This window comes from Manacus candei, unplaced genomic scaffold (genome assembly GCF_025592945.1).
Source record: "Manacus candei isolate 608988 ecotype Guabito, Panama unplaced genomic scaffold, ASM2559294v1 h1tg000043l, whole genome shotgun sequence".
Taxonomy (NCBI): Eukaryota; Metazoa; Chordata; class Aves; order Passeriformes; family Pipridae; genus Manacus; species Manacus candei.
In genome coordinates this window covers 13,403,244-13,419,819 of record NW_026138091.1, presented here as the reverse complement: position 1 = coordinate 13,419,819, position 16,576 = coordinate 13,403,244, and the positions used below count along the sequence as shown (strand labels likewise).

The following is a 16,576-nucleotide window of genomic DNA, read 5'->3' as shown; positions in this document are numbered from 1 at the left end:
AGATACCGACTTCTTTACCAAGATTTATTAGACATTTAAGCAAGTCTGACAGGGACATAATTATAAGGAATATAACCCTCTTTTGCAGAGTAGCTTAAAAGAGTACTGGTCATCACGTTGCAATTCTGTCTGTTTACTGTGTTCTTTGAGAAGTGATTTATACTGAATGTATCTGAAAGCTAGGGGTATGACGGCGTTTGAAGTTCAGTCAGTTTGTAGTCATCTATCCTTCAATCACATGCTTCCAATGATACCTTATTGTCTGAATTTGAAGATATCACGGTAAGATTTACAAGAATTGTTTGTAATAGACCTCTAAAATGTCTAGCTGGCTTTGTGTACTCATCATTGTGATTCCTGCTGGGCCTGAAATTAAAAGTTTTGTCAAGAAGCAAGAAATAAATCTCCCTGTGTCCCACACACTCTCCTACTCTTGTTCCCTGTTGTGCTCTGTCTCCCCCCTCACTTTCTTTTTGTTTTGATGCCACTTTTTAGTTACTGGTGATGGTAATACTTTGATGCCCTAACAAGCATGCTGAATAAAGCTTCTAATGAAAGTACAAATTTTCTGATTTATTCCCAGTCAAGACAGACTTCATGCATTTCATTGTCTCAAGCTGATTCTGTGTTTCTACAGTGCTTTCAGCCATAATTCAGTCATAATTCATTTCAGTCATAATTCTTGTACTGACTTCAGTGTATATGTGTATTAACCCTAGCCTATAGGCAATAACAGTGAACTATTGCATTTTATAATTTTAGCATTTTTAATTGTGTAATTTCCTTATCTATTTCTGAAATTACTGGGGTTTTTTAATCCTCACATTAAGTGGTTTTGTTGCTTAGGATTTTACAGATAGATGTGCTCATCTAGCATTCTGTTAATAATGAGTTTCAAGTGAGTTGTAATCTGTTTACGACATTGAATGTAAGTGACAAAAATAACTGGTAATAAGATTTCTTAATTGCTTGTTGTGGATTTTTTGTGTGACTCCTCTTGTAGTGCTGGCTGTATACTTTAAAATGTTTGTTATTATGTGGCCATATTGATATTGATTTATGTAATTTTTTTATTGAGTTTCATTGCTTGTCTGATATTATGAACTCTTCATACATACTGATGTGGAAAAGGAACTCTCTATGGATATATAAATTTGTAAATTCCTTAAATCGAATGGACTGTTTTCAAGTGAAACGGAGATGGAAGATGACAGCATATGTGCAGCTTAATGTGGAAGTTCTGTTGCAAACAGTTCAATACCAAGGATTACAGCAAGTGGCTTGAGTGGTGCTCTCTGACAAAGCACACTTGTTTCCACAGCAAACATTATTGAATGTTCTATTCCATTATGCATAATAGCAGTTATTATCCTGTGTCAGTTTCTCCTAACTTTATTATTAGGATTACTGTACGTAAGCCTGTAAACTCCTGTGAATATTCTTTATGTTCCCCAAGCTTCAAGTAAATAAGCTGTGACCATTACTAGTGACATAAAAACTAGCAAGTTAATAATTATTTATCGCAAAAGGGCATGTTTTTATCCTCCTGCTTATAGAACCTTATGTCCTATGAGGCTTCATCACATGGCTGGGGATCTCAATTTGCATGCTTTTAGCATTAGATTAGTTAGTGGTTAGAAAGAGTGAATGTTTTGTGGCTTCTGCACCTCAGTTTAAATTAAGACCTCTGTGTCTCATTTGTAGCAGGCCGTTATGCCAAGAACTTGAGCAAAGAAGTCATAATGCTTCAAGCTAGAAGAAGGAAGAGGTCTCTGTGTCATTTTGTTTCTTATAAAGAACCCTTGTGAGCCTATTTGTTGACTCTCTTTGAGAAGCTGTATTTTGGTTTTGCTAGATCTGAAACCTTACTAGTAGTAAAAATATCCTGAGGAATAAGTTGTGTTATTTCTATACTTTTGCTGTAGAATCCAATTTTTGTAATTTACAATAGAGAAAGGCTTACTGAAGCATTTAGATTTTCTTTTTTGTAATAGATAAAAGTAATTGTTGATGTAAAATGAAAGTCTCCTAGTTTTCCTTAAATTTCTTCTAACAAAATTGTATTTTTGTCTGTGCATTTGTCAGGTTGTTTTGTCAGAAAGAAAAACCCAACACTGTCATATTTTTCTCAGACATAACATATAATGAGTTGCATATCCACTCTGTGTATCAAAACCACATTAGCTATTGTTAAAAATGCATTTATAGTGCATTAAGTTAAAAAGATTATGTAATATCTAAATGTATTTCAATTCTAAAGCATTTCCTTTGTTTAAATACAGAAAACAGCTGCAACAACCCAACTAGGGCAATGCTGTACCTACCTGGTGTATTTCTCTGTAAGATGTAGTTCATATAGAATTATTTGAGAGGAAAAGTCTGTGAACAGTCATGTAGATTTTTTCTAAGTATCAACTGTGAAATACATCATCTTTTGAAGCAGTGGTTTTAAAATTTCAATTTGTTTCAACCTTTTGGCCCTTTAAGATAGATACTTTTGAATACTAAGAAGTTTACTCTGTGAGAATATCCTATATGTATGATTCCATCTTTGTAAGATTAGTCTCTGCCCTATACTTAGTACTGTTGTTAGCTTCTGGCCCATATATACCTGCATTTAGCAAAATGAGTATGACTGTGAATTGTTAATGGATTTGTGTGTAGATCATTTGTAGGTAAATAAACGATCCTTTGGTGGAAAATGCTATGAAGGTGGTAAATGATTTTGGAAATCCTGATTAAAACCTGTTAATCAAATATCTTCTACTTAACTTCTGGTTTTCATTTATCTGGTTTTTGCAGTGCTCAGAGTCTAGAAGATAAAATAGTGATCAGTGTTAATATGTTTATAGCTTAGACTTGAACCATATGTCTATGGATGTTAAGGTGATCTGCTTTGATCTACAGACTTACTTGACTAGAAACTTACCCATAGTCCACAGCTCAAAATGTAACTAGCCTTGTTTGCTGTTGAAGTAAACATATTGTGTCATATCCCTCCCCCTCCCCTGACACATTTATTCTTTTGACCTATCATATTGCTTACTGTTCATTTGAATTACACCTACTGAGGACCCCAGCACAGTACTTCCTCTTGCACATTGAAAAGCAATTTTTTCACAAGTCTAATTTGATATAGGTGTTTTTCAACCAATCAGGTTAGCAAAGAAAATATGAAGAAACTGTAGCAAAGAGAAATCTGCACTTCCAATTGCTTCTGAATTAACCATCTGTATTTAAGAGCAAAGTTTTGCTGAATGAGAATACAATTAAATTTAACATTGTGTAATTACTTGTGTTGAGAACAGTTCATTTCAGTCTCCCAACTGGTTTACTTATCAAAGGTACTATCGATCTGGGGAGGGGCATATCAACAGTGAAAGTCTAGTGGTTCTTGGAAAAGTCCAAGTTAGATATAGATTGTAAGGTGAGCCCTAAAACCCTCTTCTACAAAACAAATGAACGAGCAAACAAAAAACAACCACAAAAAAATTAGCTAATATTGCAGCTCTCATACTGACAAATGAGGGGCTGCCTAATCTCAATACTCTGTTTTATTGCATATGTCACCTAACTCTAGAATCTAAATTAAAGGTCATCTGCTGTCCAACTTGGAGATACTGTAATTGTATTTGAAGAGACTGAAAAAGCTTACTGAGAAATAAGCTATCAGAAGACTTTAGCCTGGAATACTCTTAAATACTTTCTGTCTAGTAAAAAGGAGTATTTTTATTGAAATGAGCTCTGCAAAACTAAATGCAAACAGTACTGTGATGGACTACTTCCTTCCTCTGACATTTCCTAGGGGTTAACTTGGAGCCAGCATTGACCAGATACTCTGGTTTTGTATCACATCCCACAAAATAATTATATGTGGTTCTACATACCTCCTAATACTCTGTACTCAGTAATTACTTGGCTATTTTAATGCTGAGTTTAGTGACCAGTCTTGTTTCTGTGTGTGGTTCTGTGAGAGTTCAAGCTCCTATTTATCCTGTTACGGAAGGCTCACATTTACTGCCAGTGCATGCTGTAGGTGTAGGATTTGTTTTTTCCCTTTGCAAAGGATGGTGAAATTAGTACTGTTATAAGTATATATTTAATTTTTAATGCATTATGCTTGTATAAGCAGTAAGATGCCAGCAAAAAAATTGTTGCTTTTTTTCTTTCTGGGAATTAGTGTTTTTAGTTCTCCTTTGATTTTAATATTAAATGATAAGCACTAAAGGCAATCTCTTCTTTTCATCAGGCTTCCTGTAAGTATTTATCCTTTGTAATTCAATTTACATGCAGTAGTGCACTGAAAGATATGAAGTACAGTTTGTCAGAAATTAATTATATTTAACATGTCATTTAATAAAGAAATATATTTCTCATAATACAACAGATTCCTGGCCTCTTATAGGAAATGGGCATGTTTTTACTGATTTTAATGGATTTTACCTGTTGGTGGAAAGAGAGGTGGAAAATCCATAAAGGAAATGTAGATCTAAAGATGATCGGGGTTTTTTTGTCCCACTCTCTCAGCCTTCTTTGAATCCTGGGGGAAGACAAGCATCTGATGTAGTACTCTTAAACCACTGGAGCATTCGAAATTATGACGTACAACGAGGGGACATTGTGTCATTGGTGTAAGTAATTTTGCATACATTTCAAAACGTGCTTATATAGATGTTGAACCATTAATATTTAATCTAGAATCATGTAAGTATATATACAAGCAAGGAACATAAAATTTTTGATAACACGTTATTGTTATTCCTGTCATCCATTTTCAAAACTCAAATGTTCAAAGAATGCATTACCAAGTTTTATTAGAAAGGAATGCTGTGCAAGATATTATGTGATACAGCATATATGTATACCAAAACTGCCAAGAACAAAGAGTTGTGAGATAAAGAGAGAAAACAGATAAAACATTGTGGCTTAATGGAGTATTCCTTTAAAGTTGTTTGGTATACCCTCATATTTTTGAGAAATATACTCTTTCCTTATCAACTCGTATTTTTTTTTTCCTGGAGAAATATGTCTACTGAATAAAATTTTAGATAAGATCGCAAGAATTCAACCACCTCCTTAATGGAAAGATGGAGCAAAAAAACCAATTTTGCATTTACAATGGGGAGGTCTGTGTATCAAGTCAAAAGGTGGCAGTGTTTCACTGTTGAAAATATTCAAGACTAACAGAGGACAGAAACTCCATTTCAGCCTTAATATAATATAGAAATAGAATGTCAAAGTGTGTATAACCAACACAGTGATATAATACATGCTCGTACTACATGGTTGGATAGTTTAGGCTTAAGGTTTTAGTTTTCTAAGTGAAATGCATATTGTGTAGATTTTAACAGAAATGTCTTTGGAAGCTATATTATCTGGCTTCCTTTTTGTCATATATCTCTTTTAATTTTCCCATTTTTTTGCCTATGTCTTCAGTGTAGTGGTAATTTGTAAGACAATTTTCGCTACCAGCTCTTAAAGCCAACCTTCTCACATATTCTTCTTCTGTTAGACACTTAAAATTTACATTGTGATCTGTCTTCTTGTCTGTAATGTAACATTTTTTGTAAATGATCCAGCTACAGATATGAATTAATTCAGGTTTGCAACAACAATATTGCAAAAGGACTCTGATTTCAGGTCATTTAATGATTGCTTGTAACATCTCATTCTGCCTGTGTGGGCATCCCTCTGCCCAAGTCATGCTCTGGTGATTGTTTAAAACAGTCAATGTAACTGATTAGTAATTAATAGACTGAACAGAAAATGAGCATGTTGTCTGATCAGAAAACAGAATTAGCAGTTTCATTCTTGTTATACTTTTTGATTGTTTGTGATTTCACCTGAGATGTCTGCATTGACTGCTTTCACTTTGCTGTATGTTTGAGCATGATAACTGGTCTTTTAGATGCTGTGGGTTTTTTTGTATATTTGGAAAATTTTGCCTTATCTCTAAGGCAATCGTAAAGTTTATGTACACTCGTATGGAAGAAATCACATTGCATTTATGCCCTGTACTGAAGTTTTTCTTAGTCTTTGGGAAGTGCATTGAATAATCAGATTAGAGAATTCAAAAAGGACTTTAAGATCAATACAAAGAAAGTTAAACAATGTAAATATAATCTACTGAATAGTTCTGGTATGAAAATATTGAAGGATATTTTATATATCAGTAACAACTTTTAAGTTAAGTAATTCATGATATGGGTTTGTTAGAATCATCTTTGGCCTAATATTGTATTTTAAAGTTTTTAATTATGTTTTGTTCTAAAGGCTTGCAGGATATAGTAGCTGAATGTGATTTTGTACTCTTGAGTTTTTCAGACTTAATTTTGGTAAATGAGGCTTTTATTGTGTAAACAGGTTAGTACTTTTATCCTTTTCATTTTGATTATTTACCTATGATTACTATAACTCACTGGTGAATAGATATCCTACGTATATGCATGAATTTTACTTGGTCATCCTCAGAGGAATTGGCTGATTTAGCTAAGGCATGAACAGGGAAGGCCGGTCTCCCACCAGCTGCTGCTTTTTCTGTTCCTTCAGAAATCCATTTGAGAAAGTGTTGATGTGACTGAGATAGGCAGATAGATATGTAAACCTTCTTTTGTGTCCTTCTTGGCTACTTTACATTTGTCCACTCTCTCCTCTTCGCCAAGTTATAGTAGAAAATGACTAGGAGGTTATGGAAGGGCAGTCTCTTGCAGAACAAGAGCTGAAGTAAAATATTCATTCATGGCAGCTTGACCAGGGCCATCCAAACCGATCGCTTTCTTTGCACCATGAGGGATACTGTGTCATTCTGGATGGCTGCTGTTTCTATTACAATTCTTAAAAGGGATTGTTGAGATCCCAACTGGCAAAGTCCAGCATAAGTAGGAGGCCAGCAGCCAAAACTTGGAGCAAATAGATGAGTTAGCGTTGATGGTCTGAACGACTCAAGAGAGAATCAGTGAGCCAGTGGTTATGGATTCTGATACTGCTTGCAGATCTAAAAGTTTTTCCTCTCTCATCCAACTAGTTCTTGATAAACATATATTTTTGTTATTTTCTGACTTTTATTGCAGATGAACACCCTGTCCCCAAGTTCTTGGTGGTGTTTATGCCTAGTTAAGGTACTAAATGAAGATTGCGAGTCTCTGTAATCCCTGTCTCTGTATCTGATGTAGATGAAACCATGTATCACAACCACAACTGTGAAATTAGCCACTCTGTGTGCAAGCATGTGCATTTATCTGGTTTTGGACATCATATTTAGAATGGCATTAGTCCTTAAAACTATAAAATTAGAGTCAGATAAAAATAATGGAGAGATAAGTTCGTAGCAAAAAATTATTTGTGTAATCACGGTTTAGTGTTTTACAAATAGTTAAATCTTAGCCTAGAGGCAAGAAGTTTTTTTTTTTCTCTGAACTTCAACTCATCCTTATTGATACCAGAATTAAAAGAGCTCAATGTTACATGTTTTAACTTTTGAACTCATAATTTTAAGTTGATTCAAAACTAAGAGAGAAATACATATCATTCTTGATCAGTTGCTTGAGCTTAATTTAGGTATTGCTATATTACTTGGGCTTATACAACTAAAAATCAAAACAGGAATAATTATTTAATAAATTAAGTAATTTCTCTTATTACACGTTCCAGAACACTATCTTTGCATCTCTTAAAAAGATTTAAAAAAACACAACTGTATGGTTTTTTGGTTTGTTTTGGAAATGCATTTATTTAACTTGGAAAAGAAAACAGCCATGTGGCACGAGGTCATCTTTCAAAGATAAATGGATGAACGTTTTTCAATAACTTTTGTATTGAAACAGGCATTGTGTTTTGTGAGAGCTCTGCTGAGGTAGATATGAGCAGTTATGTAGAACTTTGTCAGATATGAGTGCCAACAGCATTGTAGCTGTAGCACTGTGCATCACATTGTAGACTGTACAGGTCATGCAGTTCCTTGGGAATATGTGCTGCAATGGCAATTCCCGGTACTTGTGGAGATAATGCTCTTCTATTGTGGATTAATGGACATTTTTACCAATTTACCTGTATGTAATTTGATTTCTACTGTGCAGAAATGCGGGCATTGTTATAAAAAGATGCTGCTGAAGAGTGATTTCTAGGTCTAGAATTCATTTAGGTTGTCTTTATGGAAACCCCCATGTCCTGATTGTAAAATCATGCCCTCTTTTTATTCCAAATTTTTTTTTTCTTAATATAGAAAAAAGTTGGTACAACATGTAGAATGTTGCATATCAGCATGTGTATGTAGAATGGGTATTTTATTGATGTGACAAAATTTGAGTAAGTTTTTGAATTGAAGACACAGCAGTATTAATTTTGACCTTTAATATGTTTTCTTAAATAAATAGAAGTTTGGAAATTGTCTTGTTCCTTAATTGGTTAATAGGTTTTTAACAAAGGAATTAACAATGACTGCAGTATAAATTATGTTGTTAGATTTTCGAGTGATGAAATTTCAGGGTTGTAAATATTCCCAGATGCAAATTTTAACCCGGAGATTAAAAATTAGCGGTTAATTTAGAGTTTGAGTTTTGTCTGTAATAGAGAGAACACCTTCTCCAAGGTGTGACTGAGAGCAGGAACCTACTTGCTGGGTAAGTTCCAGGTGTCCCTGCATTTCTAATGTAGATTTCTAATGTAGAATGTGTTGTCCTGTGTCAAATAAAAATAGCTATGGTAATTTAATCTGGAAAAAAAATGACAGCCAGTGGTGTTTGTTCTGTACATTCTGAGTGGTAACATGCTTTTAGAGGTTTGAACTATAATAGCTAAATGAAAATGGGCAGTATGTTTAAAAACAAGGAAATAAATGTTGTATATTTTGTTAACTTCCTGTGAGTTCTCACATAGAAGTGTAATTCCTTTAAGTACAAACCCAACTTTATAGAAATTTCCTTGACATTAAAAAAGAAAAAAAAAAGCATACTTTCTATCTCCTATCCTTATTATCCTTATGAGGGATATAAAGTGGTTTCTGTCAGTGCTTCCTCTGACTGTAAGATTATGCTCAGACCTTTCAGTAAACTCCCTTACTTTGGATAAACTGCTAAGCATTTTTGTGTAAGGCTATGTGTGTTTGATCTTTGAAAAATCCAGTGCAGATCAGCATTCTGGAGGAAGAATCGGAGTACTGCATGTGAGGTTGTTTCTGTGACTGTGTCCCTCACTGGCACTCGTTCAGAAACAAGAACTGGAAAAGATAATTGTGATGATGATGTTATGTGATTGTGTAGCAAGTTTCAATGTATATATACAAATCTGAATAATCCCATTTTTGAAGAAATCTAGTCCTGTTTAGTTGATAAAAAAAAAGGAGTTCTCTAATGGTGAAAACTGAATACATACTATTCTTAAAAGATCACTAATTGGAATTTCATTCTTGAGACTAGCCTAGTAAAATAAATATCAGTAAGAAGGTATTTATTGAAGGAACTGCGTTGAATTTGTAGTTGTAATTATAAAAGACTTTCCACTAAATTCTGACAGATATAACATGAATGGACATTTAATGGTTCTTGTATTATTTTTAAGAAAGCTTCTTTCTGGACAACCTTTTACAAATACCTCTGCTTGACCTTCTTAAATCTTCCAATTTCTATTTTATTTTTGTTTGTATTTAGTTCTCTGTACCAAGTCATCTGTCTTCTGGCAGGTAGGACACTGCAAAGGAGGTTGTGCTGACACAGAAGCTAAATAATCACTTGAGTTTCTGTTCCTCTGTGAGCTCAGAAAATCTTTTCCTATTCTTTTAGTGGGAAAGAAACCTCTCATGTCTTTTCCTGATAAAAATCAAATATACAGTTCTCGTTTTGTTATCTGTGTTACAATTTATTTTAGTGTAGATATATTAAATGTGTGTGTTAATACTGTTCATGGAAGAAAGACTTGCATCTTCTATTTATAAAGTAAGCAAAATCCATTTTCTAAGGAAACTCTTCAGATCCTTGGTAAGATCCTCTTACATGATCCTTGGTTTTATTCTGAAGTGCTCAGGATGGGTTTAAGTAGGCAATTATTGTAATACTGTGGAAACTGAGCAGTTGTGGAGGAAAGAACTTGTTGCAGTTAAAGTTATGGTTACTTGATTTAAGGTCTGTGGATATGAGTAGGAAGATCTAAGTGCAAGAATCACTGCTGGAAAGGGTCTGGCTAGACTCTTTAGGCCAAAAAGTAACATATATGGATGTTATGGCTTACAGGTTCCTTAGTGGTCAAATTAGAATTTGGATAATTAAACATAACGATATTTTATTTTGAAAAAGTTAATGATGTGGAAGTCAGTTAGGTAGCCTGGGCCATTTGTGAAAGAGGTGTTGATTAATTGGGAAGACTACTATAACGTTGTAAGTAGTGCCAGTGAGAACTTCATATTCTAGTTGATGTTGATTTCATTGGTCTTTCTATTGAATTAAGTACCTTGCTGTTGAATTAAGAAACTAGTTGTTGCTTGCTAAATATTTATTACAGTATCCATTAGAATACTACGCTGCAAGTTTACTAAAACCGCTTCACTGTTTATCAAGTTAAACTTGTTGGAAGAAACTAGACATGAACCTTACTAACATAAGCTAATGTAATTCAGTGGTGAATTGTTTATGAAATAATAATAAGAAATTGTCATTCTGTCACAGCAATGTATGTCAGATAAAATTATTAAATTACGTCAGGAACTTGATAGGGTATAAGTGTATCTAGGACCTTGCTATAAGATCAGTAATTTTGGCTCTAAAGGGAAATGTTGAGATAACAGACCACTATTTGAATGTTTTTATTTTTATTTTGGTTAGAATCCCATGAAGAAATTGGACATCAGGGTAGTCATCAGAAATTCTGTTTAAAATGTGAATTCCTGTTAGTTAATAAACAGTCATTTAATCTTAATGACTACTCATGAGATAATTCCATACATTCCTGTGTGAGGCATTATTCTTACAGTGGCTGAAGGGTGCAACTTTGAAAAACTATAAATCACTATTGCTGTGTCTTTTGCTGGTAGTTGTGGGTTGGGTTTTTTTGGTTGGTTTGTTTCTGGTTTTCTGTTTTTGGTGGTATTATTGTTTGGTTTGGGTTTTTTCCTTTTTTTTTTTTTTCCCCTCTGCATATAGTCTTTGTGTTTCATTTAAAATGTAGCATTGAGGGGCTTGACAGAAAATCAGATGCACAGTCTGGTTGAATTTACTGCTCAGGTAAGTAGCATAAAATTCCATTAAGACATATTCTAGCGAAAGTGGAGGGAAATTATGATCTCGCCCACGTCAATACCAATTCAGTCGCAGAAAAATTAAAGCTGTTCTATACAGGATAATCTACAGATCTGTACTCCTTTTTTTTTTAGTATTTTGCTTCTTGGCCCATATGTATTGACACTGGAATAACTGCAAGTTATGGGTATATTGCAACTCAGTTAGGTTAGAATATGAATAATAAAAACAAGTTAATTTGAAGTTTCATACAAATATATGTACGTCTGATTCTTTGGAAAGTGAGAAAGATGGGAGAAAAACTGGTTATGTTGTGATCTTTAAATTGTAAGATGATTAGGTGTTAGCAGCTAATTAGTACATAAGTAGGACCTATGTTCTGCTGTAGGAGGAATGTCAACAGTAATTTTCAATCTCAAAAAAAATTAACTAATTTAGTTGGATTTAATTATTTTTACTTCACTTTTTAGTGATCAGGCATATGAGGAAGAGGAAAAAATCTGTTCCAACAAATGAAATAACTTTTGCCTGTGCAATAGAAATTCAATAGAAAAGGGAATGGCATAGAATAGTTTTTTCTGCTGTTCGATATGATGGACAGTCATAGTATGTAGGAGGTCCTGGGTCTAACTGGACAGCTGCTTGGAATGTTGCAGAAATTGCAGCCACGATTTGGTTGGCTGGAAAGCTGTCTCTGATCCTGTAACTCTCTACCTGGCAGTATGATGGTTGACTGCCCTGTGAAGCTCATGCTGAGCAAAAGGAGCTTGAAACCTGCCTTGGTTTAGAAAAATGTCACTTTTACCTTTTGAAATATTTACAATTTAGATGCTAGGAACATGCTTTGCTCTAGCAGCATCTGGTGATGGAAATGCCTGCTGCAATGTACACACAGAAAGGTAACAGTATATTTATCCTGAACTTTTTTTTCTTTAACCTTAAAAATATTTGACAACTCTGATAGGAAAATATTTGATATATTTTTTTTTCAGTACATTTCCAGATGCTGAGAAGTAATTACTGGTTATTTTTGACTAGCATTGCTTCTAGGTACCTAGAACTAGGAAAGGTTTTATAAGTCAGTGACATAGGCTACACAGTTTTGTTGCTGGAAGTGGCAGGAAAATTGTTTCAGCAACTGGTAGGGAATTCCAATGCTCATTCTGTACAGGGTATTCAGATTAGACATCTCCTTTTATTTTACAGGATATTTCATACATTGTGTTCTTGGACAAATTATAAATTAAACATTGCCACAGCTCACTTTGTATCTTCCAGTAATCACTTTCCCTTAGCCAGTTTAATCAGTTGTATTATGAGCAATAAATATTAACTACAGAATGTTACTTCTAGGAATCTTTCAATGAACTACACAGATGCTGACAAAGTGAATTTTGCTTACACATGAAAAATATTTATTTCCAATCTAATTGGTGAAGGTGGAAGAAAAACCATGAGTCTTGACCTGTACTGAATATATTGTGGACATAAATATTTTTGCATGTAATAAGCAGTCTTGGTCTTGTTTTCTGTTTTTTTTCAGCCTGTTAGCAAAGGCAAAAGCAAGGGAATGGCAAATTATCAGGTTTAAAATGATAATTAACCTTATCATCACTGTATTTTCTAGGGAAATTATATAAGGCTCTATTCATGAAAGTAACGTATGTTTTTAATGTGCAATCATCTGTTCTTGGCAAGTGCAATTTAACAACATTTAGCTTTAAATACATGCATATATATTTGTTTAGCTGAAAGAGGACCTTAATGTTCTTGTCTGTTTATCTGTTGATTAGCTACAAAGAAATGAAGTCAAGTCTTCTTGGAGGTCCACAGCAAAAAGACAAGAGACAGTGGCCACAATTGCAGCAAGGGGCATTCCGACCAGTTATAAGGGGGAAAAAAAGTGCAGAATTAGAATGGCTAAGTCATTAGTGGAAGAGACTATGAAACCTCCGTCCTTAATTAAAATTGCACTAGCAAAAACCCAAGCACCTTGATCAGCCTTTCCAGTTGCATGTGTTTTGGCCAGCAGCTGAAAGTAGATGACCCTCAGAGGTCCCTTCCAACCTGAATTATTCTGTTTGTCTGAATCAAATGGAATTTCAGCAATGGAACTTTTAAGACATGATACATAATAGCTACACACTTTCAAGGTTAGAATTCAACATTACTAGTTAATGTTTACAGTATGTTTCTGGTGTTTTTAACTTGTTTAATAGCATGGAAGTGGATTTTCTAAAATCCTCTTAATGTGTAGATGTGGTTGTGATATTTGTCATATAGCTGCTTCTAAAACACCTAGTCATGTATTTGAAAACTATTATGTTAATGGCTGAATGTACACAGAATCGTGTGTTTGCATTTGAGTTTTATAGCTAGATTGCAAATTCTCTAAAGGAGAAACAGCAAGTAGTTTCAGGCATATGCATTTGGTGAAACAATCAGTGGTGTGGGTGGCAGTCTGAAAGCAGACATCTGAAGACTGGGTAGTGTTTAACATGCTATGGTAAAGGGAATGCTTTGCAAATGTATGTGGACAGTAGTTCCCAAGTGAGAAGAGGAGCCTGATTAAAGTACATAAGCAATTGTTTGCTCACTTGTTAAATTTTCAGTTAAATCTGACCATATTAATTCGTAAAAGACAGCGTCAACTTTTTGACTGAAAATCAGAGAGAAATGTGTCAGGAATAAAGGATAAAAGACACCTAAAAGGAAGGCAAAAAATTAATGTGATAGAAAACTGAAAGCAAAGTGAGGGATTACATACTAATTTTCATGTCGTGTCTGTAATTTAATGACTTGGTGTAGGAAGAATCAACAAGAATCTTTTTCGTTTATTTCATAAATAGAACTTAAATTGATTTGAACTTGACCCATGTCTTCTACCAATATGGAGCAGAAAAGTCTAACCTGCTACTCTCTAACCACTCAGCTCTGATTTTACCTGCTATTGTAGGTATCTTTTTTTATGACTACTTTTGTGAAATGTAAAAAATTAGTATAAAAGCAGAAATTTGGACTAGGGAAAAAGGTAGAAGTAAAAACTTAAAATATTGTTCTCTTAAAACCATGATCCATAGCATAATGTCATTTAGGGTTTCAGTAATTAGTGATGTATATCTTAAGGAGAAAAAGAGATACCTAGTGATATTTCTTATTTTATTTGTTAGTTTATATGTTTGCTTTAAGGGATAAATTAGTGGCATTCTCAGAACAATAACTTTGATGTTTCAAGAACTAGGGCAACTGTAATGACAGAAATGTGGTCTTGCCATATAAAGGGAAGTATGTTGTCAGCAAGCAGATGATAATAGCATCCTGTACACCCAGAAGGCCTGCTGTGATGTTTGCGTCTGCATAAGATCCCCTTTGCCCTCAGAACAATCTATTTTTAAACTGGTGCTGAGTTTGACCTTAGTAAAGAGATAATGTTGGAAGATTTTTAAATGCACGATCATGCACAGTGTGTTCCTAAGTCCTGTAGGACACTGACAGTAGTATTTTTTCCACAGCAAATTTGTTTTAGTTTGTATTTTACTTGAGTTCAAAGTGTTTAAAATTAAAGGAGAAAACTTGATTACAAATTATCTTCTTTATCCTCAATTGATACAGCTTACCTGAATCCACGAGCTGGAATCAGAAATTTAGATTCATTTTTCCATACAGCTTATGGTGAGATGGTTTCACATTTCTGATTAAAATATTCCACAGAATTAGTTGTTAACTACATTTTCCTCACTGTGAACTATGATTTCTTTATAAAACTTGTGAAGAATATAGATTGTTCCAGGTCAATATAACCGTGACTTCATAGGAACAGCATACCCACCTTTGATAATTGAAGGAGGCTGCTGGTATAGTTAACATATTTAAAATACCTTGCAACACCAAGAAATTGTAATAATCTTTCATTGGCCTCTTGAGACCTTCACGTTTAACCTTCATGTTATCTAGACATATGTTTTAAAACTGTCAGCGATGGGAAGGTGTAATGTTGGGGACTGGGAGAAATTTATGATGTTGTAAAAATATGTTAACTAACAATAGGTTAAACCTGATTTAGCAAAACAAAGGACCCTTGAATGTCTGAACCCAAATATAGCAGAAAAGAAGAGCATCTTAATATCTGAAACTTTTTCTAGATGCTTCTTAGTTTTGATAATTGAAATAGCTGAGCATGTTCATATAGAATATTTTCTCTTTATTTCCCTTTTTTGTCTCTCCTTTTTGAGGAATTATCTTAGTGGCTATCTTTGAGAGAATTTTGAGTAGCTGGCCTTCCAATTTTATCCTTCTGGTCAGTTCTCATTTGTAATCCTGTGGCCATTTGTGGTGTTGAAGAGACTACAGAGTTTGTGAATGCATAAAGTGGGTTGGCGTTTATGTAAGTATTTACAATGTGTAATAATCAATTTTGTGTTGTATTACTTTTGCAGCTCATGCCTCCCACTCTTCTAAAGTCTGCTGCTGTTTTTTCAACTGTCTAATTCTAGTTTATGCTTTTCTCCTTTAAAACACTTAACAGATTTCTTCGTGCAAATTTTTTATTATGTATGTTTTAATCAGCTTTTACCTGTGGTTAGTGAAACAGGTATGATATAATAGAGCTCTCTAGTACATATGTAAAGGAATTGTCACATTTGAAAATACTTAGAGCTTGCAAATAGTTGTGTTTGGGATTTCAGCGGCAGAACTCTATGCAAGGCAGTTCAGCAGGGCTTTCCAGTTCAGGAGACTTGCTAATGCAGCAGCAGTTAACCGACAAGGGAAATTTAAATTTGAAGGGACTCTTCACGTCCTGATTTGTAAAAGCCCTGCTGGCCTATTCTGGAAATTTCTGCTAGCAACTGTATTTAGCTCTTCTGTGTGGCTTGTTTCAATTTGTGTGTGCAGCTGTATGTACTATTTGCTCATGAGGTATGACATGCATGTACTATTTGTTCATGAGGTATTACATCACAGCAACACGTACATTGTCTAGATGGTAGCAGCAGAGCTAGCAAACCTGTGTCAGCTCCTGGTGTTCAGAGAACATGAACAGAACATTTGGTCTTATTAGCACAAAGCATTACTTCAGGCTAGAAATAATCAGTTTTGGTATCTCTAATTTACCAGTTATACTCCTGCTTTATTATATGTTAATAGCTATATGCTGAGTAAAGGGTTTGCTATTTTACTGTTTTTTTCTTTGTCTCATACTTGCATTTGACAAAGTGAACAAATAAAACACATCAATACTGCTTTTGTCATGAGCTTCATTTACATGAAGATAAAAGTTCTACAATATTTAATATCTTCTCATGAAGAACCCTTTTGAACACAACAGGTTTATGATTGCTGTATTTATAAAT

The 16,576-nt window shown here is 34.2% G+C and overlaps 1 protein-coding gene across 2 annotated transcripts in view; it reads left to right on the top strand.

The window, feature by feature from the left end:
• The window catches only part of IMMP2L (inner mitochondrial membrane peptidase subunit 2), a 427,044-nt gene that overhangs the window by 16,105 nt on the left and 394,363 nt on the right, over positions 1-16,576 (top strand). For both annotated transcript variants that reach the window (XM_051795595.1, XM_051795594.1), the window contains exon 3: positions 4,528-4,631. In XM_051795595.1, coding sequence (XP_051651555.1) covers positions 4,528-4,631 — 104 coding nt within the window. The remainder of the gene's footprint in view (positions 1-4,527; positions 4,632-16,576) is intronic.